This window comes from Polyergus mexicanus, unplaced genomic scaffold, assembly GCF_030449975.1.
Source record: "Polyergus mexicanus isolate NDT 795.1 unplaced genomic scaffold, iyPolMexi1.0 SCAF_16, whole genome shotgun sequence".
Lineage (NCBI taxonomy): Eukaryota > Metazoa > Arthropoda > Insecta > Hymenoptera > Formicidae > Polyergus > Polyergus mexicanus.
In genome coordinates this window covers 2,702,558-2,729,361 of record NW_027223336.1, presented here as the reverse complement: position 1 = coordinate 2,729,361, position 26,804 = coordinate 2,702,558, and the positions used below count along the sequence as shown (strand labels likewise).

The window sequence follows — 26,804 nt, the reverse complement described above, 5'->3', positions numbered from 1 at the left end:
GACTCTCTCTCTCTCTCTCTCTTTTACGATTTTTTCTAATATATTTTTTATATTATATTTTTTAATTACACTATATTTTTTAATTATGGAATTTTTAAAAACAGCTAATAATTTTAAAAAATAGCTGTCATTGTTAAAAATTATTATTAATAAATTTGTGAGTAATAAATGGAAGTAAAATGGTAGTAAATGGAACGCAAGCGAGATTTTACATTTTAAAATTTAGCACACAATACTGGTAAAAGGGCTAGTCCTTTTTTTTTTTTTTTTTTTGCTCAAACCTCATATTTGAATATATGTATATATCCACGAGTACAACGTAAGAATAATATATCTAGCAGAGAAAATATATACGAATGAGTTTCAAAAGAATACCTTTTATATACATGAGGATAATAACTTACATCTCATAATAACAATAACGTCAAAAGGAAATGTAATACGGAAGCTTGTAATACAAAAGAGAATAATCATAATATCTTATCATATCCATTTTATCTGAAGCATCGGGTAACGTTACGCACATGAATACATATGTATATTATGCATGTATGGAAAGCGACTACATCTTCCACGAGAATGGTTTGATCGACTCGTAATCGCCACTTTTGTCGAGACTCCTGAATAATATATCGTGTTTAGGGTTCTCTGAAGTGCTCCTTATTCCCTGTAGCTAGTTCAATATCGACGAACCAGCTTTTAAGCCGCAATCTTACGAAAAGTCCTTCCGAAAATCTTTGCAAAGTGTCATAACGATTTTCATCGATGTTTATCGATCCACGGCGATAGACTCATGTTGACTTGAGAACTTCGTTCATCCGGCAAAAATGTTATTCGATACTTCGCTTGATTGAATAATTTCATTGACAAATCATTGCAATTGAAATTATTTAGCGATTTTTTAAATTTCATAATATTATAAGAATAAGGAAAAAGGGAAAGAGAGAGAGAGAGAGAGAGAGCGATAGAGAATAAGCGATAAAAACAAAACAATAAAAATATAGTATTTCAAAATAGAATAATTGGAATAAATATAGATAGATATAATGTTAACGGTCCTGTCATAAATAATCTTTTTAAAAAATTATCAAGTCAAAACGAATTTTTACTTTTTATATTTATAAATCAATTAAATATGATTAAATAATTTTACGTGAATCGAAAAGAAAATATTATATCAATTACATATGTATGAAAATTAATATGGAGATAAAACAATAAGAATCGCGTGCCATTTATATTATCTCGTACGACTCTGGAGACAATGTGTTCGATGATAATGTATCTTTTGTATGCATATACCGATGCTGTGTATTAAATCAGTTTATTCCGAATAAGTCCAAAGAAGTGTATTGATGATTTACGACGGGATCGTTTTTTATTATGCTCCAGTCGATTCCAATGTCTAAGCGTTGATTTCAACAAACGGATGTGCACACAAGCGACTTTCTATAATTGCATTATATATTAAAATGTTTTGTGAACAAGCTACTTATTCATAAAGTGCAGTATTGTGCACTATCGCCGGACACGGGAGATTAAAGCGTTGCCGGTTTTGATTTATTTCTCATACGGCTTGTTTTCGTGCTGTTTTCCAATTGTATACGTCTATACGTGATTATATATATATACACACACGTATATATGTGGGAGCATAATTTTTATTATTATGCAAGTTGGAGCAATGAACCAATAATTGGCCTATACTAATTGTCGTCCTCTATAAGCTCATACAGGTATGTCACGTTTAATTCTTTTCGTTTTTCAAGATTAAAAATATATTAAATTATATATTACATATTTTATATATATATATATATATATTTACACAAATGCGTACAATAATATCCATAAAAGCGCTCACGTAACACAATGGATTTAAAAGTTTGCGTAAAAAAATTAATATAATTTGAACAAATCTGTATAATAAAAGCTTTATTAATATAATTAATTGGAAGAAGCAATGCTCAGCACGATAATCGAAATTGAAATAATAAATTAATGAAGCTAACAGAATGTGCTATAGCAATATTTTTGCAAATAGTGAAAAATATATTCGCTACTTTTTTTTTATAATAAACATAAAGGAAATAAAATTTTTAGCAACCAAAGTGTCAAAATTTACATGGAATAGCATTATTTATAATTGGCTACGATTATTTATATTGAAAATACATGACATATGTAAGTGTATATACTCTCTATATATTTATAATAAAAATACCAGATTCATAAAACCTGTTTTAATAATCGAAAGAAAAAAAAATTAAATAAAATTACAACGAAAGCTAAACGAAAGTTTATAATAATCTAAATAATGCAAGAATATTTTCTTAAAATAAACTTTCTCCGCGCTCTTAAGTATTGGTTTAAATTCAAAGAATTTAAAATATTCGATATTCTATTTAAACATCTGGACATTTCTCTTCTCCCCGCTATTATTACTATACACGTGCATGCTATACATTACGTTTTTCCTCTTCATGAATAAATACACTGTGCTACTCGTACTCAGATTAGGCGGAATAAACGTAGGCGAAGGTTCTAATCTGAAAACACGACGGTCCTTTTAGTGCAGCTGCTTGATACGTCGCCACGTGCCTTCGTATCCCTTTTGTGCGGTTACATACGTACGGATGCGATTCCGGCTGAAAATTAATTTTATTCACACCATGACGCAAAGTACAAACCCGTGTCTTTCTTCCTGTAAATAGAAATACATTTCTCTTCTTACCTTTTTGTACAATGACGCGAAAAGAAATTCCTCGATAACCGATGGACGATTATATATTCATTTTTCGATTGATCTCAGGAGCTCGTTTATAAGGAGATAAATATACCGCGAAGAGAACCGAAACGTGTACTTTTTCGTTTAAAAAGTCTCCAATCAGTCTCTTCATAGATATTTCATTCATTAATCAGGATTAAAGATTGTCATGTCAAAAGCGATCAATGTTAATTGTAATGTTGAAACATGTCTTATAATGCTATGCTATTCAACACTAATTGCTAAACCATAAATCGTACGTGCATGTAAATTACAATGCATCGTTAAGCTGAACAACCCACAAAACATGACGAATATCACGCATAATACTGCAAACATATAAGAGATGTATAAAAGATGGTTACGCAGAGAGAGAACGCGTGTAAAATTATAACGTAATATGAATCTTCTCTCTTTCTCTCTCTCTTTTTATAATAAAATTATCAAATAGTATACATATAATAATGTTATCTAAAGCTTACATTTTTAAACAGGCTTTTGATTAATGTCTTCTGCATTCACTACAAATTTTTTTAAACCGTATTTATAAATTTTTTAACGTGATTCATCATCGTGTAAACATTACGCGTGACGTTATACTATCGCATCTGTTTTTCGTGATATGTTTCGATTAACTTGCTTCCTCTCAAGAGTGAATTGATGGAAATCAGGGAGAAATTTGTATTCTCGATAGTGTGCCGTTTTAGTCGCATTATCGAGGGCGACGTGTGCACGCTAGTTTATGGTAGTTTCGATCCTAAAGGGATAGTCCGCGTCGAACTTTGGTCGAGCACAAGCGAGGCCAAGTTAATTACTGGAATTAATGTGGTCCGACGGCGTTAATCCGCGCACGGCACGCGAGCCAATCAAGAGGTCAGATAAGAATTAAACGGCATTGAGCCGACGCCTCGTTAGCCGTCCCGTGTCGGACATAAATTTCACGCTAAGCCCAGTTCACATTGGATCGAGTTCACGCCGATAAACGAGAATCTCGCCTTCACGATCGTTTCTCTGTTACGAGCTATGCGTTTCTGCGCACATGCTATTTTACGCTGATATATCTACAGTGTATATTGTATAGAATTATTCGGATACAGCATATCCGCCTTTTTAATTTTTGAGGATATCCAGAGAAATGCTTGAATCAAAATACTGTTTTAATTTCTTTCCATGATACTACCTCTCATTAATTTCCAAGATATTGATTTGATGCCAGTGTTTAATTTTTAGAATTTATTTCACTTATATTTCGTACTATAATTAATTTTGTAAAAATGCGTGCTTGTGAATAAATATTAATTTTATTAGTTTTGATTGTATAAAACTAATAAATTATTTAATATAAAAATATAATATAAAAATTATATAAAAATTATTTTTGATTATATAAAACATTGAACACACACACACACACACACACAATAATTCTTTGTATATGGATCGATAAATGTAAATTGGTATCGTTGCTTAAGTATATCAATTACCGTGATTTCAATCGCTGTGATTAATCCGTTCGACCGCCTTACGCCTGATCACTATAATTTTCTCGCTGTTTGGGGCTACAAGGGAGCCGTTGATTGCAGAGAAGCGATACAAGTGGTCGGCTGAATCGATAATTATGATTTTCTTAAGTGATAATTAATGATATCTTAGTATTAAAATATAGTTTTTGATGATATAGCAATTGCATTGGGAAAACTGATAATTACTAAACCTTTCATCCGCAATGATCTTTAATAATACTGTTTTTATCTCATCATAAAAATTCAGTTATTAATTAGAATTAAATATTAATATATAATTATATTATTTTATGTGTAGTCAGCATATTATGAATTTACGGATTTTACTGATAATTCTTTTATTGTTTTTTATAGCATTACTCCAGTAATTGAAATAAATTCGCATTGAAAATGTCAGAAATATTAATAAATAATATATATGATTTTTATTATCAACTGTGATGTTTCATATCTTAAATCTTTGATACTTAATCTTTTTATATAAGCGGATCCGAAAAAGCGTTTTAAAATAACTAAAATCACAGACAGATAAGTAAAAAAGCGATCGATCAATTTTGCATGTTCGTTTCGCGAATACGAAGATAATAAATAAAATTGTCAAGAATTATAAAAAGGCAAAATATCATTTAAAAAAAAGAAAAAAACTACTTCGAAGCCACGATTTAATCACATTAATACCATGATATTACGGTGACTTACGATCATCGATATCGCGTCTTCTTCACCATTTAATCAAATCGCCTAATAACAGCCTGAAAAGCATACGTCTGTAAACGTTACGGGCCCATAACGGAATCGTGGTTACTCTTCTTCGTACTAATCTTAATCTGTACGAGTTCATTTTCTAAGGGCCCGCGAGAGACGCCGACCGTTTACCTTTAATTATAGGGCGGCTCAAGTCTCCTAAATTTATCGCTAATAACGTTGCAGCGCAGACCTTAAACTCCATCGTCGACGGATCTTTACGGGTATACGTCGTGCATATGTCACGTGCCGACGTTAAACGAATGCGCGGCGAGGCGAATATATACTCTCGCAAGAGATGCGCGAACGACCAAATATACACATGGGCTGATTACTCTGGCGTATATTCCTTTCGTATGTTAGACTTTAATGAAGCAGACGCGAAGAGAGGAAGAGAGAGAATTGCGTACTATAAAATATACCAACACGTTCTTCTCTCATCGTCATGGTGGAATCCCTTTGCGTGAGTCACGACGACGAAAGGAGGCGAATATTCCAAAGATGAGCGGCGCGACTCTTAACATTCAGCAAAAATGCTTTTTGAACAACGAGAAAATCGAATCGGGAAATATATTTTGTGTATAAATATTTGCAGCAATTAAGAAAATTATCGATCTTTACAAATTGTCGATATAAACCTAGGAAAAGAAATTTAATCTCACGAATTAAAAACCGTGTGAGTGCAGCTCTTAAGAAAGATAATATTAATTTACGTAGAACGTAAAAAAATTTCTAAAAATTTAGACACATTTTTGTCTGAACATTTTTTCAAATCTGGGTGGTTGAAAGAGATTTCAGACAATCTGTCTTAATCGTCGCAGTCGTTTTTTAAAAGTTTAAAAAAGAGTTTGTCTGAAAAAATTGAGGTGTGTCTGAAAATTCAGACAGTGTAAAGAAGCTGCAGACACTTTGTCTAAAGTTTAATTTTTTTTTTACAGTATATAACAAGATTTATATAGGATAAAAAAAAACAAATTAAAGTACTTTGCAATTTTCGATCATCGCTATTTATTAGATTTACAAGTTTGATTTTTCGAGCGATCGCTGGTGAAATGCTGCCCCATATCTCGTCGTAATCCAACGAGATCGAATCGTTATATGCCCCGCGTCCGCTCGTGACTAATGCTTCCGCGGCACAGACGGCCGATTGTTTCGACAAAAATGTATTATTACACCGGCGACGGCGGCGGCGAAGACGGTCGTAAAATATGAATCTCCTCCGGTTGGGAAATTTGGTTCCGGGCACTCTACGTGTGCGACTGGAAAAGGGCGACGGATGTTGGTAGGGCGTGGGGTGGCTTGTTATAAAAGTTTCTCTCCTTGTGGTGTAATACCAGAAAGTGGATATCCGTTTTCGGGCTCCGGTACTCTCCGGCCACAATTAAATTGCTTCTTCTTGCGCACTCTTTTATCCCACCGACGGCCGACTGGATATACTTTGTTGTTCCTCGCCGTGGCTCGCGGAAACGAATTGCGTCTTCCGACAAAGGTTGCGGAGACTGCAACTACTGCAGCTTCCGCACGGATACACGCGGGCAATCCGAACGATGTCCGGTCTCGGCGGTTAATATCCGTTTGATATCCCTCGTTACTTTACCCTGCATCGCACATTTTATACTACATCTTTCTTTCTCTCTCTCGTCGTTGAAAATGGATTTTCTTTATTCGAATTACGATCAATAATAGCGAATATTTCTAGGGATTCGCTTTATAGTCTTTCCTGAAAACTAATTACGTAACGATAAAATAAAACATGCGTAATAATTTGCAGTAGCATCGCCGGACACACGCAAATTTCACCTTCTCGATTCTCTTCAACACGTGTTATATTAATTCGATCATGTGCATTATTATAGACCGTGAAACGGACCTTGTCATCCCTTCGGCAATCTTCGGCATAAATTTTCTATATGGAGACAGGATCCATTGTTATCTATTGTAAGGGCTGAGACTCTATATCTTAGCGAGAGTAGGACAAATTACCGTGTTATGAAGTCAATGAATAATAATGTCGCTATATTACTCATCGAATATGATGGAAACCATATAAATCGACAATTTATCTTGAATCTTTAATAACTTTTATTAATATAAATTATTTTTTGATTTTCTTACAGATATGCCTGCTGGGCTTTGTCGTAAGCGACAACAGTACAATCGGCGATGATTCGATCGCAGAGGACGCCTCGGAGATCGGCAACATCGGCAACAATCCCGCAGCCGACGTAGATCAGGTAAAACGATAGGGAAATCTTTTTACCCTCTCTTTCTTTGTCGATCGCGATCGCTTTACTCCGCGTGACATATTCGATCGGGTTTTCGTAACCACTTCGGAGGGTAATCCTTCGTTTTCCATCGTATCGAAGACTTGAAGAATTGACGGTCATGGTTCACAGAGGAGGCGGCGAAAAGAGCAAAACTGCTTGCCGCTCGTGCTCGATCTCGCGATTCGAATGACGCGTCTATACAAGTTGTCAACCGTACGTAGGAGAGAGGCAACGAAAAATCGGGAAATTCGTAGAAATACGAAATAAAAAAAAGAGAGGGAGAGAGCGAGTAGGAAAGCTGAAAGGGAAATGTTACTGAAAAAGCACCGGGAAAAATAAACATCTATTCACGTCGACCGCCGACGGAAATGGGTCGCAGAAATCGGACAACTGTGTTGTCGCGCGTCGCGCGTCCGCAAAGCCATGCTTTTACCTTACCACCTAGGTGAACTTCGCCGGAGTTTTATACGGTGCTTCCCAGTTCGCGAGAAATGTTTTAAGTTATCATTCTTTTGACGTCATCGGATCCTTTTGGCGTCCTCGCCGCACTCGGGCCGCACTTAAATAGATATCAATGAAGATGCGAACGTACAAGAGGATATGTTTCTTGTTATTTTCGTGGTGAGCTACTTATTACGCATGACGTAATATCCGGATCGTGGGAGAATAGTATATGACGTGATAAATGCGAAAAACTTTTTGCTGAAATTTATTATCGTGTAAAGTCTCGTTCTTTAAAAATATAACGCTCTGTATAGCATTGGGAATTCCTTTTCGAAAAGAAAGAGATTTTTCTACGAAAAGAATTTCACTTGGCGAGTGGAATCCTTTTCATAAGAATGACAAATATTTGTAGCCAGAAAGGGAGGAGGGGATCAACAATTAATATCGGAAATTATTGGAGATACAAAAATTATTTTTCGCTCAATTAAAAAAATTTACGAAAATATAACTTCTTAGTAATTTTTTAATTCTGCTTTAAAGAATTTTTAAGCAATTGCAAGCAATTTTCTATATCGCATAAAATTTTATAACAGGAATGATATAAAAATCTTTTTTACAATTTTTCACGTCTCTAAGTATGTATATATATATACGAGAATAAACAAATTACATTCCTAATAGATTTATGCAGTCTAGAATTAACAGAGTTAGAACATTATCTTGACAGAGGAATCATAAATTTTTTGCACCGTTCTCATTCAGCAAACTTGGTGCATCGGAGAAATTTATTAGATATGTTTTACTATTAAGAGAACTAATGAAATTATAAAACGCTAAGCTTGCCTACATCACATTTTAATCCGCAGTAATTTTTATCGTTGTTTCGTATGTCAAGACAGTTGAAATATAAGAGGGTAATGAAAGTCACTTAATATTAAAGCCGTATTACTCTGGTCCGATCTCATTACATCCCTTGATAACAGAATGATTAACGTGGGACATGCTTTTCCGGTGCTAGACTCTTCAATTAGCACCGACCGCATGTGACTGCTATGATGGGTCGCCTGCTGTAGGTTCCGGGCACTGCGTAATAGTTAAACAGGGTTTCGCCAACGTACATCCAGTTGGACGGCACTTTTCCAACGTACTCACGCGCAGATTAACTTGAAAAGTACATTCGCAGTCGTTTAATTTCCGTACGGGAAATCGTCGTCGCGCTATTACGTCATTGCGCTTTTACAAGGACTTTCACCGCGACAGTAATATTATCACTGATCGACTGATAAACTGTATACGATTCTCGTGTCACGAATAAATTTCAAACGAATAAAAAAATATTAAATTGTGGATTATTAGTAAAAGAATCGATTACTTAAATACATAATGTTTCGTGTGATAATTTTTTTCGTTTAATAGATCTTTTATTCTTTTTTTCTCTTTTTCATTCATATATTTAAATTAACGTAAAATTATAGTAAATTTGTAATAATGATTAAAATATAAAATGATTTTCACGAATATATGCTATCTTAATTCTAATTATAAATGTATTCGACGTTCAATTGCAACGGGTTAACTTGGTTAAAACCTCTAGTGCTACCAGTTTTTCACGATGAAATAAAAGTTTATATTTTTTAAGTGGGATCCAGGAGAGAGAGAGAGAGAGAGAGAGAAAGCGCGAAGCGGAAAGGTGAGCATTACTGGCGCAGTAACGCATAGTAAGAAAAGCGCGGCGCGTAGGATCTGTACGTAACGCTCCTTTGCCGTTAATATCTTACCAGGCGGATACGGTTAGATGACGTTAAAGCCATATACCTGCGCGAATGCACTTTCGCGCTGTTTCCCGATATTCTAAATCATTTCTACACACGATTACACGCGAGCGAGTACGAGCGCGTTTTACAGTTGGCTGTATACGAGCGTAACCGGCGCGAGAGTGTCTGGCCGGAAACTGCAAAGTACATGTAAATTGCTTGGCGTACTTCGTAAATTCCGATGTCTTGCGGAGTAATCGCAATTTCTCGGAGAGCCGAAGGATAACGGCGAAACAAGAAAGTATCTCGCTGAATCTCGTCACGGGCCTTGTTTTCTAACGAAAGAGAAGAGAATAAAGAAGAATCTTTCGCGTATCGCGCGACTACACGTCACCGTTTACAAAAATGTATGTACAAACTTTTATCTTACAAAGCTAGGCAAGCGATTTCCAGTTGTGTTACGTCTGCTATATTTTTCGCTACGATTCTTTAACATTTGAAAATTTTTTTTTTTTTTCTTCCTTTTTAAAGATTCGAACGCGATATACGCCGCGTTCGAGTAACTTTATCATCGATATTGTTACGGAGAGAAATTGTCTCTTACATGATCATCTCGATGCAATATCTTCGTCGCGATATTAGAATTTTTGGGAGGCTTTTCGATACAGAACCGTGCACGGAATGTAAATACTCGAGGCTCTTCCCGGATGATGATAATCATAAAAAAGCTATCGTATATGTATTACGCTCGAAAGCCCATAGTAATAAGAGTACAAATAAATTTGAATTTTTACCAGATTATTCATAAACCATCAAGAATGAGGAAAAAGAAAAAGCTTTTTAAAAGATCATTATAATTATTGATGCTTAAAAGATGCAAATATCATGTAAAATCTCTTGAATGTAATTTCGGTGCACAATTTTTTTTTTTTTCGTCATTACGGAGTGTTTACTCCCAGGAAAGACATGGGAAACCTGGAATTTTTAGAGATTTTTTTGTAGCTAGAGAAATCAGAGAATTCTCTAGGAATTTTATTGAAACTAAAGGACTTTTTTAAAAAAATTCTCTTTTTGATTATTTTGATTTTATACTGTAAGCAATTGGTAATTCACTCAATAAGTCAAGTTGTGAATTATGTGTTTAAAATATATTATAAATATATATCTACTTCTCTCTGTTTATATATTCAACGTCTTAGCAAAATATTGATTATGCGATACATATTCTTTATTTTAATTTATAGTGATAAAAAATTGAAATGTTATGTAAGTTAAAAATTTTTATCTTAACGGAAATTATACAATTTTTTTTTTTTTCATTCAATACATTTTCAATACATAAATCTAGCATTTGAAGCTTAAGTAACTTCGTGTTTCTCCTTCGTAAAAGAAAAGCATTAGAAAACACGTACAATAAAAAAATCTTATTTCAGAAAATTACAGCAAAAAATCTTTAAAATATTTTCTTTACTTGGAATTTTGAACAAAAATACCTGGAAGGTTAGAGAATTTTTTTACAAGATTTGAGTAAACATCCTACGTTATAGCAAAAAGATATAAGTTCTCTGAGAAAATATTTTCATTAGTACATTCTAGTCCAATAATTTTTTTTATTCCGACGGTGTTTCACAGCACAACTGTCGAAAACGATTAAACCGACAAATTTCGCCCATAATTTTTATTGAAAGAGTGTAGCCGCAGTCGTTGCGAATTCGTAAACAATCGCGCCGTCGAGATATTCGAAAAATATGTGGCCAGTTTTATGGCACCGCGCGATGCCGTTGATATGTATGACTTCTACGTTGAAACCGACACTTTTATCCCGGATGTCATTTCGCTCTCGACAATCGGATACGCGCTCGTTGCGCGTAAAACTTGTAAAATTGTCAGGTGTTTTTTGTCGCCAGCTACTAGACTTCCCGAATTGTTTCGCGCAATCGTCGAAGGACGAAGTTGAAAGAAGACTGATTGCGAGATTCATTGACCGCGATAGTATCGCGCAACATTTCGATTCTCTTCTTTCTATCTCGTTTCTACGATTATTTTTTTCTCGCACCTGCATCTTGCAAATCTGCATCCTTTTGCGAAGGCTTGAAAAATGATTGTATAAACTGATGGCTCGTTTGAATGAAAGCGGCATGGAAGAATCACTTTCTTCTATCAAAGTGCGTTACTGCGAAATTGAGCAGTCTATTTTCTAAGATGAGTGATTACTCGTCGGCTATGCTCTCATAAAAATATCCTCCAGACGAAAATATTATAATGTATAAGTGATGGATGTGGTGATAATGAATCGTTTACTTATGTACGTTATACCTATTTCGAACAAAATGCCCATGTTTTTCTATTAAAGATGCTATCGCTCAAATTTTTGTATTTTCTAAAAAAAAAAAAAAAAAAAAAAATACTAGCGAATCCACATCTGAATATACTAAATATGCATATACGATCACGTAACGTTCGCAATTCAATTAGATTAATCTCGAATATTCCACGACTAATAATATTTTCGATATTCGCGATAAGCGTAACTATCCACAACCGGATAAGAAAAATAAGACCATATTCCGTATAGAAGATTGTACGCGATGTGTGTATATATCGTGTATATTTCCTCGGGATATTTCATTGTTTCTCAGTGATTGCATTGCGACAGCGAATATAAAACTAACTTTGCGAATGCTTTCGGCGTAGACTCCGCATATAAGGCGGATTTGAAAAGCGAATTAGGATGTCGCGGTAGTATCGAAATATCGTTTGTCTTCGACGTACGTGTTTTCAGGAGTTTCTCCCCGCTACCCAAGCGAATGCCCAATGAGATGTGTATCTCGCGAAGTTTTGCCGAGCGCGGAAAATTTGGCGAGGACGACCGTCGTGAAAATACCAAGCTCCGGAATTGCGAGCGTCGATATAAACCGAATTACTTTACCAGAATGGTAATAGTATTGATTAAAGATACATTTGCGCGACTGATTGATAGGGCCGAATTGGCCAATCCATTTGGCTATCGTTATTTAAATTGTATATTTGCTCACGATTCCGATGTCGAAATTGGTTCCGCGTGTTAATTAAAAAAAAAAATATATATATATATATATATTTTAATTAACACATGGATTTTTAAAAATTAACTATATATATATATATATGTTGAAATTTGATGACATATTCTCGTCGATTAATTTACGCAAATGTAAAAAGTGACACTCGTTTCTCGGAGTCCGTGCTGTATTCCGACTTTCTCGGAGGTACTTCTTCTCGTTTCCTAAAGTATACGAAGTTCATTGTGCGCTCGGTAGACAACGTTGTATAGTCCGTACCCGAAACCCGTGCCAACCCTTTATCTTCCAAGGAACATAGTCGAGCTTTTGTAAGAAAACGCAGCGCTGGATAACCCGTGGAACGTGCTCGCCAGCACATACGAGCGTCAAACCCGCAAACTTTATGAATTCCTCTTTGCGTGTAGCTTGAAATACGGTAGTCCCAAGAACGGTACATGCACAATTTCAATCGAGAGACGCATTAAATTTTTTTACAGAATATCTCCAAACACAAAAAAAAAATTAATTAAAAAATATTCATTTTTACACAGATTTATTTTTGCGGATGATTAAAGATGGTAAATTGAAAATAGATTGCAATTGGCGAGTACGTAGGCAGTTTGCAAGATATACAATTTTGTATGAGTAATTGGTTGAAAAAATCCACTTTAACAGAAAATAAAAATTTATATATCTATAATATATTTGATTTCCTTCAAAATGAAAGACAATTGACGTGAAATGAAATCTAAATATGAGCATTTTATAATTACTTGATTTTTTAATTGGTATAAGTATAAGTAATTTTTAATATCTATGCTATTTCCATAAAATGGAAACTAAATATAACATGAAAATAAAATAAATGAGAAGATCAATTCTAATCTTGATTTATATAATAAAACACACACAATAATATATCGTAAGAGAGAAACTCATTTGAGGGCAAATGATGGATCATGGGGACGATAATTACAGCGCCGCTCTCTGATTAAATTTTCTCGGCTATATTAACAATTGACGCGGTTTGTTCGATTATCGCAGAATAGCACAGAGCTACGTGTAATTGACTGCTAATAAATTATTTTTAGCGCCATATTGTGGATTACCCGCGGTTTTCCCCTTATATTCGTGATCCACTTTCGGCCGGATATAAATAGCTCGTTGCTGTCAAATTAATCAATTCGCCTTATGCAAAATTTAAACGCAGATTATTAGCAAATTTTCTGGTTAGCGTGCCTACATGTTACATAAATTAACGAGTCTAAGTAAAATTTCCATGCGGTGAAATCCTTTTGTAATGCTGTTACATTATATGGTATTATACTGTAATTTATTGCCATTTAATATTATTATACTAATATTTTTTTATCGCTAATATAATATTATTAATTAGAATATGTGTAACAAATTACATTTAACTTAATTTAGTCTTTTAAAATATTTTAACTTGTTTAGTTAATAAATATCTTTTTACATATACATTCCACTTTAAAGTCAAAGGATTCCATATAAATATAAATATACAAATTATTTATTTGTATTTGTAAATTCGCGCACATGCGTCACATGATACAAAGTACCTATATCCGTAATTGCTTGACGGCAACGCGAGGCTTTGTAAATATGAAGCGATCGCTGATTCTCACCCGTGCGTGCCGTTACAATGAACATTCAAATCTCTTTTTTCGTGCTATGACACAAAATGTCGGCCCTCATGCCTTTCTAGTGGCACTCGTCAGATATGAAGAGGGTAGAAAAGTGTCGACGGGGCACATTCACGAGTACTATCGTACTCCTACTACTTTGGTTACTTAGGCTCTAATAGCCTAATTGCATTTAACGGGTGCTCGAAGGTATTATACCGCGGTTGTACGTTATTACCGTTCGCGACTTAACGGACTGTCTCTGAAACGATCGTACTTAAACGGCGCATGTTTGAGAAACGAACTTGAGAAGATAAACGGCACGAAATTACCGTAACTGATACTAATGGCGTTTCGGTGCAGCTTGTGTAAAGATGCGCGGTTTTCCAAGGTGCATCTGCAAAATGCATGGTTGCTCGATGAAACATGAAACATTCGTGTAGGAATATATGGGCTTGTAATATCGTGTATAAAATACCTTGCTGTGGCGGCTTTACACATAAACTGAGAAATATTGATCTGAGAATATAGAGCCTTTTCGTTTTAACTTTCCCTTGATGTAAATCTGAGGAGAACCGACAAGACAATGTTCCTTTATGGTTACGACACTTAAGAATTAATCATTTAGAAACCAAGTATCTTTATTATTATCTTTTTAATCGGTCATTAGCTGTTTGTAAAAAATAATATCAAATCTATTATTTCTCATAGTCTAAACCGAGAAAATTACCATTTAAAAGATCATTCAAAAAGATTATTACGTGATGATTTACAAAATTTTAAAGTACCATGTGTATTTCTTTGCGCGATTTAACTCTTTTATATATTAAATAATATTTTTTAAAGACAATAGAAAGAAAAAGAAATATGTTCATAATTAAAAGTATGCGCATTGAAATTTGCATCAAACAAATCGCATGATCTTTGAATAACATTGTTATCGCTTCTCCAAGATGCGCGAGATCGTCTAACATACGGTATTTACCGAACGCCAAGAGACATTAAAGAAGATAAACAGGCGAAAACTTGGTCTCATTTATAATTCATGCCGCTAATTTCTCAAGGTGACGTACAGTCTGCACTATCCGGAAAATCCTTGAATAATTCTCATCGGACGAACTCTCGGCGCCAACTTTCGCCCGGTTACCGCTTTAGATCTGTCATCGCTCCGTAAAGCGATTGTGCATTTTCACGTTCCATCTATACTCCTCGGATGAAATTCTTAGAAAAGTAAATAAAAATGTTTCTTTTTTTAAAGCATTCATGTTAGTTAAATCCTTGAATTTCCAATTCTATAAATAGAAATAAGATATTTGATACGTCACACGTTTATAATACTTTCCTTTATCTCTAATATTTTCGTAGACTCGTAAGCATAATGCCTAATGGCTAAAACGAGACTGTATTCCCCCTTCCCCCTTCCCCCAATCAATATACATATATATATATATATATATATATATATATATATATATATAATATATATCGCGATCAATTTGAAAATTTTCATTAGCCGCATTCAGCCGGTTAATGGTTCTCCGACGCTATAGTGTAGCAAGTTATATTTCTCCTCGCAATCTAATAATTTTACGAATCATACGGTGAAGAGACGACAGAATAATTGAAATTCCGCTCCAAATACTCGTATCAATTGGGATGTGCATTTGTTAATTTAACGCTACTCGGCGGCAGTGCGATATTTGAATCGCGATATCCGTTTCCCTTGTGTTTACCGGGCAACAAGAGAAGTCTAAAGTCTGAATAAGTATTTCTCACTTTGCAATCCAGTCGATATCCGTTAATCGAAAACCGATGCTATTATCTATTCTCGCGCGGAATTGATAGCGATACTAGATAAACAGAAACGCTATTTATGAACGCTTTTACGAAGGATTTTGCTCTTTATTTGATGAGTATGCCTGCGCAATTATAGCCATTGTAATATTCACGTAAATGTCTTAATATAGATTACTCATTTATTATCACTGAGATTTTGTTAATGTATAATATTAAGCGCCATGCATGATGACAGTTCCATTTAAACATACATATATGTTTATTTGATCAAAATTAAGGAAATGATCGAGACTGATCTGATCAATATTTTCAAAAAAGAAAAGAGACAGAGAGAGAGAGAATTTAGTACAATTTCGCTGCTCATTAAATTGCAAACAATGAAATTTTTTGTTTTGTTTTTAACAGAAAATGTATAACGCGTACTGTTTTTATGAAAAATATATTGAACGTATATTTTGCAAGTGCAATTCTCCAAGGTAACTTTTTCCGAGCTTCCAACAAAATTACAACTCTCTTCCATTACGATAGAATACATTATGTATCCAGTTAGTTTTCTGTTATATTAATCTATACCGTGAATAAAGTAACCGTAAAATCACTTTGTACTTTTTGAAAACCAAAAGAATAATTTTTTGTTAATTCTTTAGTCATCGGTATAAACTCCTCGTACTCGTAATTTCGAATAATCGAATCACACGTATAATGTATCTATTTAACAGATTGCAAGCACGGCAATTCAGTTTTCTCTATAGCCCCCCTAAACAATTGTTTATCAAAACAATCTTACAATTAGATCTCTCCATTGTTCCTAAGCGCCTCGCAATTTCTTAGCCGTCCGGGGATAATCGCGAACGGTGTTCCGGATGGCTCCTATCTCCAGAGAGGGGGGAAACGAAAGGGGGGAGGGAGTGGTTAGAAATCGGAGTACTTTGTTTCACACGGCGCAATATAGCCGCTTACGAGTCGCCTCTCGCGCGCAATAACAAAGCCCCGGCCATAAGTCGCGCGAGACGTAATCGCGCGAGGATATCGTTGTGTCTTATAAAACTTTTGCAATTTTGAGAGAGGTGTGACTGACGTGTAATAACCTTCTTCCTTTACGCTGTGCGCTGCGCTGCGCCGTCGGCGATGGCTCCCGACGCGATTTCCGGTCCCGACGCGCGCCCCCGTCCGTCCCTCGGTATCGCCGGCGCGGATTTCACAGCTCCCGGGGCCATCGATTTCGCGAGCTCCGCGTTCGCAAATTAACTCGAAGTGGAATCCCACTTTTTTTTTCTCACATCCAGAAGCGAGGATTCGCGAACGTGCACAGACACATACACAGACAAGTTGAATTAGCCATCCCGCCAATTCTCTCCTTTACATTTCGTCTACCGCGACGTGGACGTCGTTTCACGTTACGCGAAAATTACGGCGGCACACGAAAATAATATCCACCCGCTCGTCTATTAAAGCGGACACGAGGTCGTAACTAAAGAGAGATCAAGTTTATCGCGCGGATAGCGTCGGAATATCACGTGTAGGCGAATTCTGTATTGGAAAACTCTGAATATATCTTTAAAAATAATAAATAAATATACAAATATAATCGCGAATTTTTCGATTTATTAAATATACATGAAATTATTATTTATAAAATTTATTTATATATTTATATATTTTTATATTTTTATATTTAATATATTTACAATATTTTTATTTATAAAATTGTACGTGAATATCTGCTTTCTTTATAAATTTTGAGCACATATTGACTCGAATAATTATAATATATGCGCGTACAACGTCCGAGTATATATTAATAGTTTCAGTCTTTACTAAAGTTGTAGTATTAATGATGTTTAGATTCTACTTGAAAATAAAAACTCATACTTGATATTACTTCGCTAAGTGTCTTTTCTCGATATTACGAACGCGTTCCATGCACGTGCAGATAATCTAGGATACGTGAGAATAGTAAAGTTCATGACGTTTCATTCGGGCCGCGCTAATGAATTTCTGAAAAATTATATCTGCGGCTTTTACCGTATGTATTTTTCATAAGATTCGTGTCAATATTTATCACAGGCAGAAACGTATTGAAAGAATGCTCGCATTCAGAGAGGGATCCGGCATCATGGATATTAACCATCAAAGTCCTATTAATTCGGAAATGTAATAGAAATATATCGTGTATTGTGGACACATTAAAGCGATTGTCCAAGTAAATTTGTATATAAATGTTAATACTAATTCGTACGTAATTCACTTTCATATTTTGTATCATGACAATATCCTCTCGAAATTTCAACATAGTTGTTTATTATTATTTATTAATATTAGTTTGCATATATTTGAATTTATGATTGTTTACATCGATTATTAATATTAAATTAATAATGAAATATTAACTTTTCTGCATTTATAAATTTTCTGGTATTTACTCCAATATATTCTTTTCAGTTTTGAAAATTTATATAAGTCTGCATAGCATTATACGTATACTTATAAAGAATCTATGTAGGCCTTTATAGGCTAGTTTAAACACATATTTAAATTTACATAGGCGAGCACAAATACATATTTAAGCATGCTGTACAATCAAATGTGAATTATTGATTATGCAAAGGCACTAATCATGATTAAACAATTACATCGACTTCACTGACCTAATTAGCACCGTGCAACGAGTCTTGTAAGTATTGATAATGCGGTAACAATGGATGAACCTTACATTCTCGATAATTATAAGAGTCATAAAAAGTTGAATAGCGAAACAATGAAATTAAACAATATCTGAACAAGTAAAATTAAAAAAATTAAATTACGAATAAGTAGAGACGGGTATGTTTATTTGTGAAGTCAATTTCAGACAAAATTATTAAAGTTTTTCCGATTTTCTTTTTCTCCTGTCGCATTGTTAAATCTTTAATCCCGGCAGATAATCGCGCAACAAGATTAATAAGACTCGAGCCGAAATCACAGATACAACAAAAACAAAGAGGTCGCAAATAATCATAAATACAAGGCGTAATCCCCTTCTACTAGCGGACGATATTACAAGCCCGACTCGGAAACGTAACGATCCCATCCCCTTGGTTTTATCGCCCCATAAAGCGATTCGCCGAGGTATCATTCTGTATTTAACGTACAGTCATAGAAGCCCCCTTCTTTTCCAACGCATTTTCTTGCACTTCGTTTGATGAATGAAAATTTGTATTTTACGTACAGTTCATCGACGGAAAATGATTGTCGTCGGACAAAAAGCTAGATCCTCGATATAATTTGATTTTATTGTTTATCGAACGGTTGACTCAGGGATTCTATCCGCATCGAGAACTGTCGCCGATAATATAATTCATTATGTAATGTTCTGTAATTGCGACGAATGAATGTCGCGGTTAACAGCGATAAATCGCTCGAGTTAATTATATTGACATCTTTGAATTTTGCCATGATTGATTGAAAATTCATTATTGATTATTGAGATATTGAGATATTTTGTCACGAATTCTTTTAAAAATATCTCTTTTAATTTGGTGAATATTGCGACATGAATTGTCGGTTAGATATTTTCTTTCATTATCAACTCGTGCTTAATTTAATGTAATTATTATGAATTTTTTTAAATACTATGTACGTACGTATACCGTGTACATGTATAAATTGGATAAGTACTTTTGTGAGCTGCTATATATTTTTCTATATTCTTATTATTTTTAGAGATATTTGTATTTATATTTGTACAAGATTATTATGTTAATATATATATGTAATTTTAATATAAGAAAAAGAGAGAACGCGAAAATAATCATTAAAATTATTAAAGCATTAATTAAGAAATCCAATATTATATTATATTTATTATATTCTATAAATTACTATATTATGACCGATGTAGAGACAAAAAATAACAAATATTACAAGAAGAGCATATCTCTTATAAGCGGAAGGAGGGACTTGTCTGTGAATATGCAACTTTCGTAATAAAATCACACGCAATGTGATCGATATCCGATATTAATCGAATTATGACGACGCGATATTAATACGAAAGACAAGGTTAACCAGCAAGTATATATCGAGAATCCGATTAGCGGTTCCAGCTGCACCGTCATTCTCTCGGCAAGATAGACAGGGCAGTTGGGATAATCGCATCCAACACCGACGTGATATTAAGCGAGTGCCATTCTCGATCGGAACCTTCCCAAAAACGAGGGAAGACGATTATTGAAAATGCTTTCGGTGACGCATCACGAAGGTATCACTAAGATGCGTATCTGAGATTCGGTCAAAGTGGCCCTGAGGCTTCTATTAACAATGAGGAAGGCAAATTGATGGGACAGAGGGGATCTAAATTCTGGAGGGGACAAAGGTAGACGGAAAGGAGAAGGAAAGCGATCAAGGCGGCGTGCGACGACGAGAAACTGTCCTCCGCTGTTGCTTTCAATAATTTGGAAGTCTAATGTTTCACCCTCTCGGCATTCGAGAGAAGCGTTTTGGTAGTCCGGGGGTGCAAGGGGAAGAAAGTGAGGAGGAAAGGCTGGAACAAAGCGAGAGGACGCGTAAGGAGAATGAGAGAGGAAACAAATTGACACCTGCACGCGAGAATGGAATTCCGGGACTGAATGTGACGGGAACGAAAGCACCGAGACGGAGACGGAGAGAGGCGATTGAATAATGCAGGCGTAAAGTGAGGAATCTGCTTAAAAGTCCGATCATTCAGTCTGCATTCTCCAATTGTCCTTTGTTGCCCGCGGAAAAAGAAAACACTCGACGAGTATTATTAGCGAATATTTTAGTTAGCCAAAAGGACATTGGGATAATGAAAAATGTAACTTACTATTAAAACACGCTATTCAATTTTCTCCACATCTCGATAAGAAAAATTTAACGCGAAATGAGAAGTTTCTTGATAAGTATTTATCAAGCGAGGTTTATTTATTATTAAAGTGATAAAAGCAACATTTTTTGATATTAATGCAATATTAACAAAAAAATATATGTATTTTATATAAAAAAAGAAACTCAATAAAAAAAAATCATAATTAATAAATTATTAAAATTATGATAGGCGAAATAAATGGTTTTGACTGGATCTTATTATTATATTGTTTCGGAGATTTTTATAAATTTTTATCTCCACGCACCAATATATAGACATACATGACAAGAAGTTTCTATATCATTGTCATTTGTTCATCACTAACATCAGAAATTATTTTGGACATTATTATTACGAAATCTTTTTTTTTTTTTTTTTTGTTTGTTTGTTTTCTCATCGTGAAATATAGACATTCGCATCATGAATAAATCCCTTTTAAGTATTTACGTTATTCTTTGAAGGAACGAGTTATTATCTTGCATTATATTTTTATTGCGCAAGTAGAAATTTATTAGTTCCGCCATAATAATATATATTACACACGTGTCGCGAGGCCATACCCCCGTTCCACCGGCACTCGTGTGTGCTCGGCTCCGAAAAAAATAAAACTCCACGAGATTTATTTCGACGGCTTACTTCTTATCCCACTTAAGACATCAGTCTTTCTAAGCCTATTACGCGCCCCCCTTTTTTAATACCACTCCTCTTTCCCTTTAGTCACGACTGTGACTGTACGTCTTCGTGGCGATCCGTAACATTAACATATACACTACGGAATACTCAATGTATTATAATTTGCCGCTATAAACATCCGCCTTGAAAATAGTTTTAGATATGCACGTGCGAATCGGTTTATCCCAAAAACATAATTTGTATTTTGGAAATGGCCTTGGCTATCATGCAGATAACGAATAATCTGCGATTTAACCTGCTATCTCTCATATCACTAATAGTCATTTTCTAAATCTTTTCGCATACTTTATTGCATCTACATGCGGGCAAAATAGAATACAGATTAATTCTTCTCGAAATTAAACTATTTTAATGCACAGACTATACTGAATTGTAAAAAGCCACACAAACAATTAGTGGAACGTGCGAATCCCTTAAATTTCTTATAAAAATCATATAAATAATATTACAAATTTTAATCTTTTAATTTTAATCTTCTAGTTTTTAGACTATAGCTGAGGAGGAGAGACAACGAGTATTATATTTTAAAAATCATTTATTATATTGTACATTTTATATATAATGAATTAATACGTAGGGCATATACATTCCTACATAAAATATACCCTTTTCTTTTCTGCATCTTTTGTAAAAATTAAAACAATATTATTTTCTCTCTTACGCAAACCATATTTTTTTTTTTTTTTTTTTTTTTTTATTATATATGGTAGTATATATAATTAATTGATATAATTGATAATTTTTAATAAAAAAAATTGCGTATAAATATTATCTCAAGAAACTAAAAATTTCATGTAAAACATACGTTCTTAATTTATACAAGTCAAACTTAACCCGCTAAACTCTGCCCTTGTCTTGAGGATGCATCAGATGAGGATACGCGTTTAAACATTCTCGTTCTCTAACGTAGCAACGTCACGAGCGACCGTCAATTGCGCAAGGTACAACGAGCTCGATGCACTCCAACACCTCGGATAAAATGATAGACGCGGAAGGCAACGAGGCATTCATTATGCGATGCTCTCCGCGTATGAGCGAGTTTATATGTGCGGTCTTGTTTGCGTTGCGCTCAAGGCGAGGGAAATTAAGAGACCGGGGCAAGTAAGCGCGAGGATTACGCGGAACAGAAAATGGTAGAGCAGTATAGTGCAGCCGGAGTTTACGGCTGTTTACAGTTGTTTCCGGAGGTGTGTACATAGTGTCCAAAATTGAGAAAATCAAGAGGATCTGCATCGGCAGAGTAGTAGAAATTGCAGCGGGAAAACTGCGAATGCGCGAGCTGCCAAGGATATGACATGAAAGGTGACCGATATCGAAGGGTGTGTCCTGAGAAAATCAAAAGCGCCAAACCGAGATCCGAGAATATCTTCTTGAATCCGTAAGGGGTAAAAGGAAAAGAGAATCCCCTTTATCGGGGATTCTACGAATATTGACGGCGGGTATTGACTTCGAGAGCAGAATAAATCATAGATACCATTGGGGAATGACTAAAGAAGCAAAAAAAGGAAAATATAAAAAAAACTATCGAAAAGATCTCTCCGCAAAGAGGAATCTTCAATCTCTAAAAGAAAAGCAAAAATTAATAAAATTTGCCAAACAAAATTTTAAACTCTTAAGTATTTTTTCAATCGTAAAAATAATACCTTATTTTATTATTTATTGCGTGCATATATTTGCATATTTTTTCGATCATATCGAATAATTTTGAACAGTTCGTTGCGTATATTTTCTCTTAGGTTTACTTACGAATGAGTTTCGTCTGAGATCTTTTATGTAAAAATTTTTAATAAGATATTTAAGATCGTTTTATTTTTATTCGAATCACTTTCTTTCGATATAAAAGAAATGGATAATTTTTGTCACATTGACATAAAATTACATTAATCAATTTTGCGAAAGAAGAGCAAGAAATATAAATGATCGAAGACAAATTAGAATTAAGGAATAAAAGTTAAATGAATGTTCGCTGCAGTTGCAAAATATCGAGATCGAAATAGTCAATGTGAGAAAATGGCGCTGCTGCGGTTGAAAAAAAAATTCAGGGCGTGAAAATGCAACATCGTGGATCACCGGGACGAAAATGGATGAAATGCCGACAGAGAAGGTGAAACGTGGAAAAGGACTGGAAGGGCTGGCGTTGGGGAAAGACAGAAGGGTGTTCCTTGGAGGGTGTTCGCGAAGCTGCCTAGTTCGGCCTAGAGTTTGAATAATGCAGACTTGCACAACGCTGCTTAAAAGTGATCGGTCCATCCCCTCCGTCGTCTCCTCTCGCCCCTATACCCTCTTCGTTTCTCACCGATCCCTTTAGAATCTCACTTCCAGTTCGTCTAAGAGTACGAACTAAGATTGATTTTAGATTGGGTGGGATTTGGGAATAGTGAGCCTGTTACTCTCTCTCCAGCAGGTCTCGTCCGTTCTTCTTGTCGTCTCTCTTTCTCTCTCCCTCTCGTTCTTCGCCTTGCTGATTTTCCGTCTGATTTTCTTTGCCTTCCCCTGTTTCCTTCCAATGTACATACGTACACGTGCATTTACATAGCCAAGTGTAATATGTTTATGTAACCGGGAAAGACGTTGAGTAGATGCAGTGTATTTACGATCTCAGTCGAGATTTATATCCTTAGCGATTAAAATAAGAATACACAAAAGGCTAAGACGTTAATTCTCAGTCTGTCAAAATGATAGTTATCTTTCAACAGTATTATATGTAAAGTTTATATTGCAAAACACATATTTAAGATGTCATTTTAATGTCATCTTATATTATAATTTATTATTCATTTATTATTATTATTTTATTATCATATATCTTTATACTTTTCGTATCGTATTTAAGAATTACATAATGGATATTAACATTTTCATTCGTCGTATTCATTTCGTGTTCGCGGCTATCGTTCGCTTTCACGCTCAATTTACATATTTTGCTGCGCCTGTAATCACCGCGCCGGTTCGAATGGAATTATGGAAAGAACGTCCTTTGTGGACGTGACCGTATATAAAAGCCTGGTCTCTGGGCGAGATTTATCCTACCGACGATCGACCCTCCCAGGGGAATATAAAAGTGCCAAATTAGAATGGTACAGCGGCTGGGCCAGTGTCATGCCAACATAGGGCACGGCGAAAGCCCGCATTGCGGAATGAGAGATCGGCTATCGGGCTATCACTGGCTCTCCTCTCCCCTTTGCGATGTCAATTCGCGAGAGATCGTAATTCCGGATGATACGGGGATATGATGTGAATCAAAACAATCATTTCAACTCCTATTTGAATTTAATTTCTCGCTGAAATTGTCGGCATGGCCGACAATTTTTGCGAACCGAAGAAGATAAACGGAATAATAGCCGACGAGATACATTTTGAGAATGATTCGTGTAATGTGTAAGCGGCAGCATTACAATAAACCGGTCGCGATCTCCGCGAGATCAATGCACCAATAATTTCCTATAACCATCATAGCTCGTTCGACTCGTTGACATTATTCATCGGGCGAGATTCCGAGTAAAATAACCAACGCCAAAATCACGTTAAAAGCTTTCTGCCTCTTCTTGTCAAAACGATTTTACGCTTTCCTCGCTGCTATCTGTACATTTCTCTTCTTTCTCTTTTTAAATCTAGGTCCATCTTTCTTCGTATTGTCATTTTGCTCTTTTGCGTTTCATAAACTCTTTCGCTATCCGTCTATCTATCATTTCGGTCTTCTATAATTCAACATTCTAGCGTTGAAAAGCGTGCGTGAGTAAATGTGAATCGTGGATACAATGAAAGAGACAGTGGGAGAAAGGTGAACGAATGAAGCAGGAAGAAGCACCTTGGAAATAAATTTTACAGTCGGAGTTCATGAAAAGTGCCGGTAGCCGTTAACGTAACACATCGAAATGCTCTCTCGTTCCCGCCGTATGTGATGTATGTAACAAGAGCTGGTACGGTGTGAAGGGGAAATGGGCGAATTCTCGGATAAAAAGGATTAATTGCTCTCTCCATCGTTATCCTTTTTTCAATGAAAAACCAATACAACGAGTCGTTATTCGAAACTCTATGTAAGGAATGAGCGCAATCGAAACGAAATCGATCGAAAGGGAAATTCTGCTCGTATCGCTTGCTATTTCAAGAGAGGATAATATAATCTTTTAATTTGGAAATTTTTATCCATTTATATACGACGAATCAATGTTTCGCGCGTGAGAATGCAATCGTTTCAAACGTGGAGAAAATTGAAAAATGTGAATTATATAAATACATTGACAGAACGTTATTATTATTTATGCATATATATATATTTGTTATGTGTTATTTTACAAGGGTGAAATTATTTATTTTCTTCAATACATAAATCTTAAAAAATTTCTACATATTAAATGTAACTTCCTTATCAATATATCTTCAAAATATATTAATAGAAATTTTAGTAAAAGTGGCAAAGTGAAAGATATATATTTGTAACATCGTATACTAATAAAATCACATCTTTTCATTTATTATTTACATTTCATCGTGATTCCTTGGATAGGTCGAAATCGGCGCACGTTCACCATCGATCGTTTACTATAAAACATCAGAACATGAATTTGCCACGACGGTTCCGCATGGCAAAAGTGAATTTTCCAAATCTGCTTGGTTTAGACGCTGGAGACGTGACGAGAATTTTGACAACAAATTCGGACACGTGGCTGGTCAAATTTCTGTCACGCTTATTCGCAAACTTATTGGTCAGAATAAGGCGATCGATACGCATAGGCGTCACGTTGTCTGAAGCGCTTTTTACGTTCCTCTAGATCTCTAGAAGACCATTACAGATGCCGATTACTGTTGGTAGTCGACTCGGATGACACATTTATGAGCGAAATAAAAGTCGATAACAGAGAATAGGAGGTTGTAATGGGGGCAATGGCGCGTTGGGAAACAAGTCGCGGAATAATATCTCTCGGACAAAGCGTCATTACGGAGAAAAATCGTTTTAAATATGCATTAAACGTATGTCATCGACGATCATCAAGATAGCGCAGAAATGAGTATATTAATGACTAACATAAGACTTGATGTATACTACGTTTTAAGTATGACACTTAGGAGTAAAAAACGTGTCGTTGTACGAAATGCTCTTGCGTGACAACAATTTTAAACATTTTAATTCAACATATTCTTAACGTATATATAAATAAACTAAGTTTAACATTTTGTTTTATCTTTCAGAACGCTGACTGGGGAGAATGGTCATCTTGGTCAAAGTGGTCAGCATGTACAAGGTAAATCATCCATTATAAACA

General features: G+C 35.0%; 1 protein-coding gene across 3 annotated transcripts in view; it reads left to right on the top strand.

The window, feature by feature from the left end:
• Positions 1 to 26,804, top strand: part of Nolo (no long nerve cord) — a 177,484-nt gene that overhangs the window by 92,786 nt on the left and 57,894 nt on the right. For all 3 annotated transcript variants that reach the window (XM_070309012.1, XM_070309011.1, XM_070309013.1), the window contains exons 2-3: positions 7,152 to 7,268; positions 26,731 to 26,783. In XM_070309012.1, the coding sequence (XP_070165113.1) occupies positions 7,152 to 7,268; positions 26,731 to 26,783 (170 nt within the window). The remainder of the gene's footprint in view (positions 1 to 7,151; positions 7,269 to 26,730; positions 26,784 to 26,804) is intronic.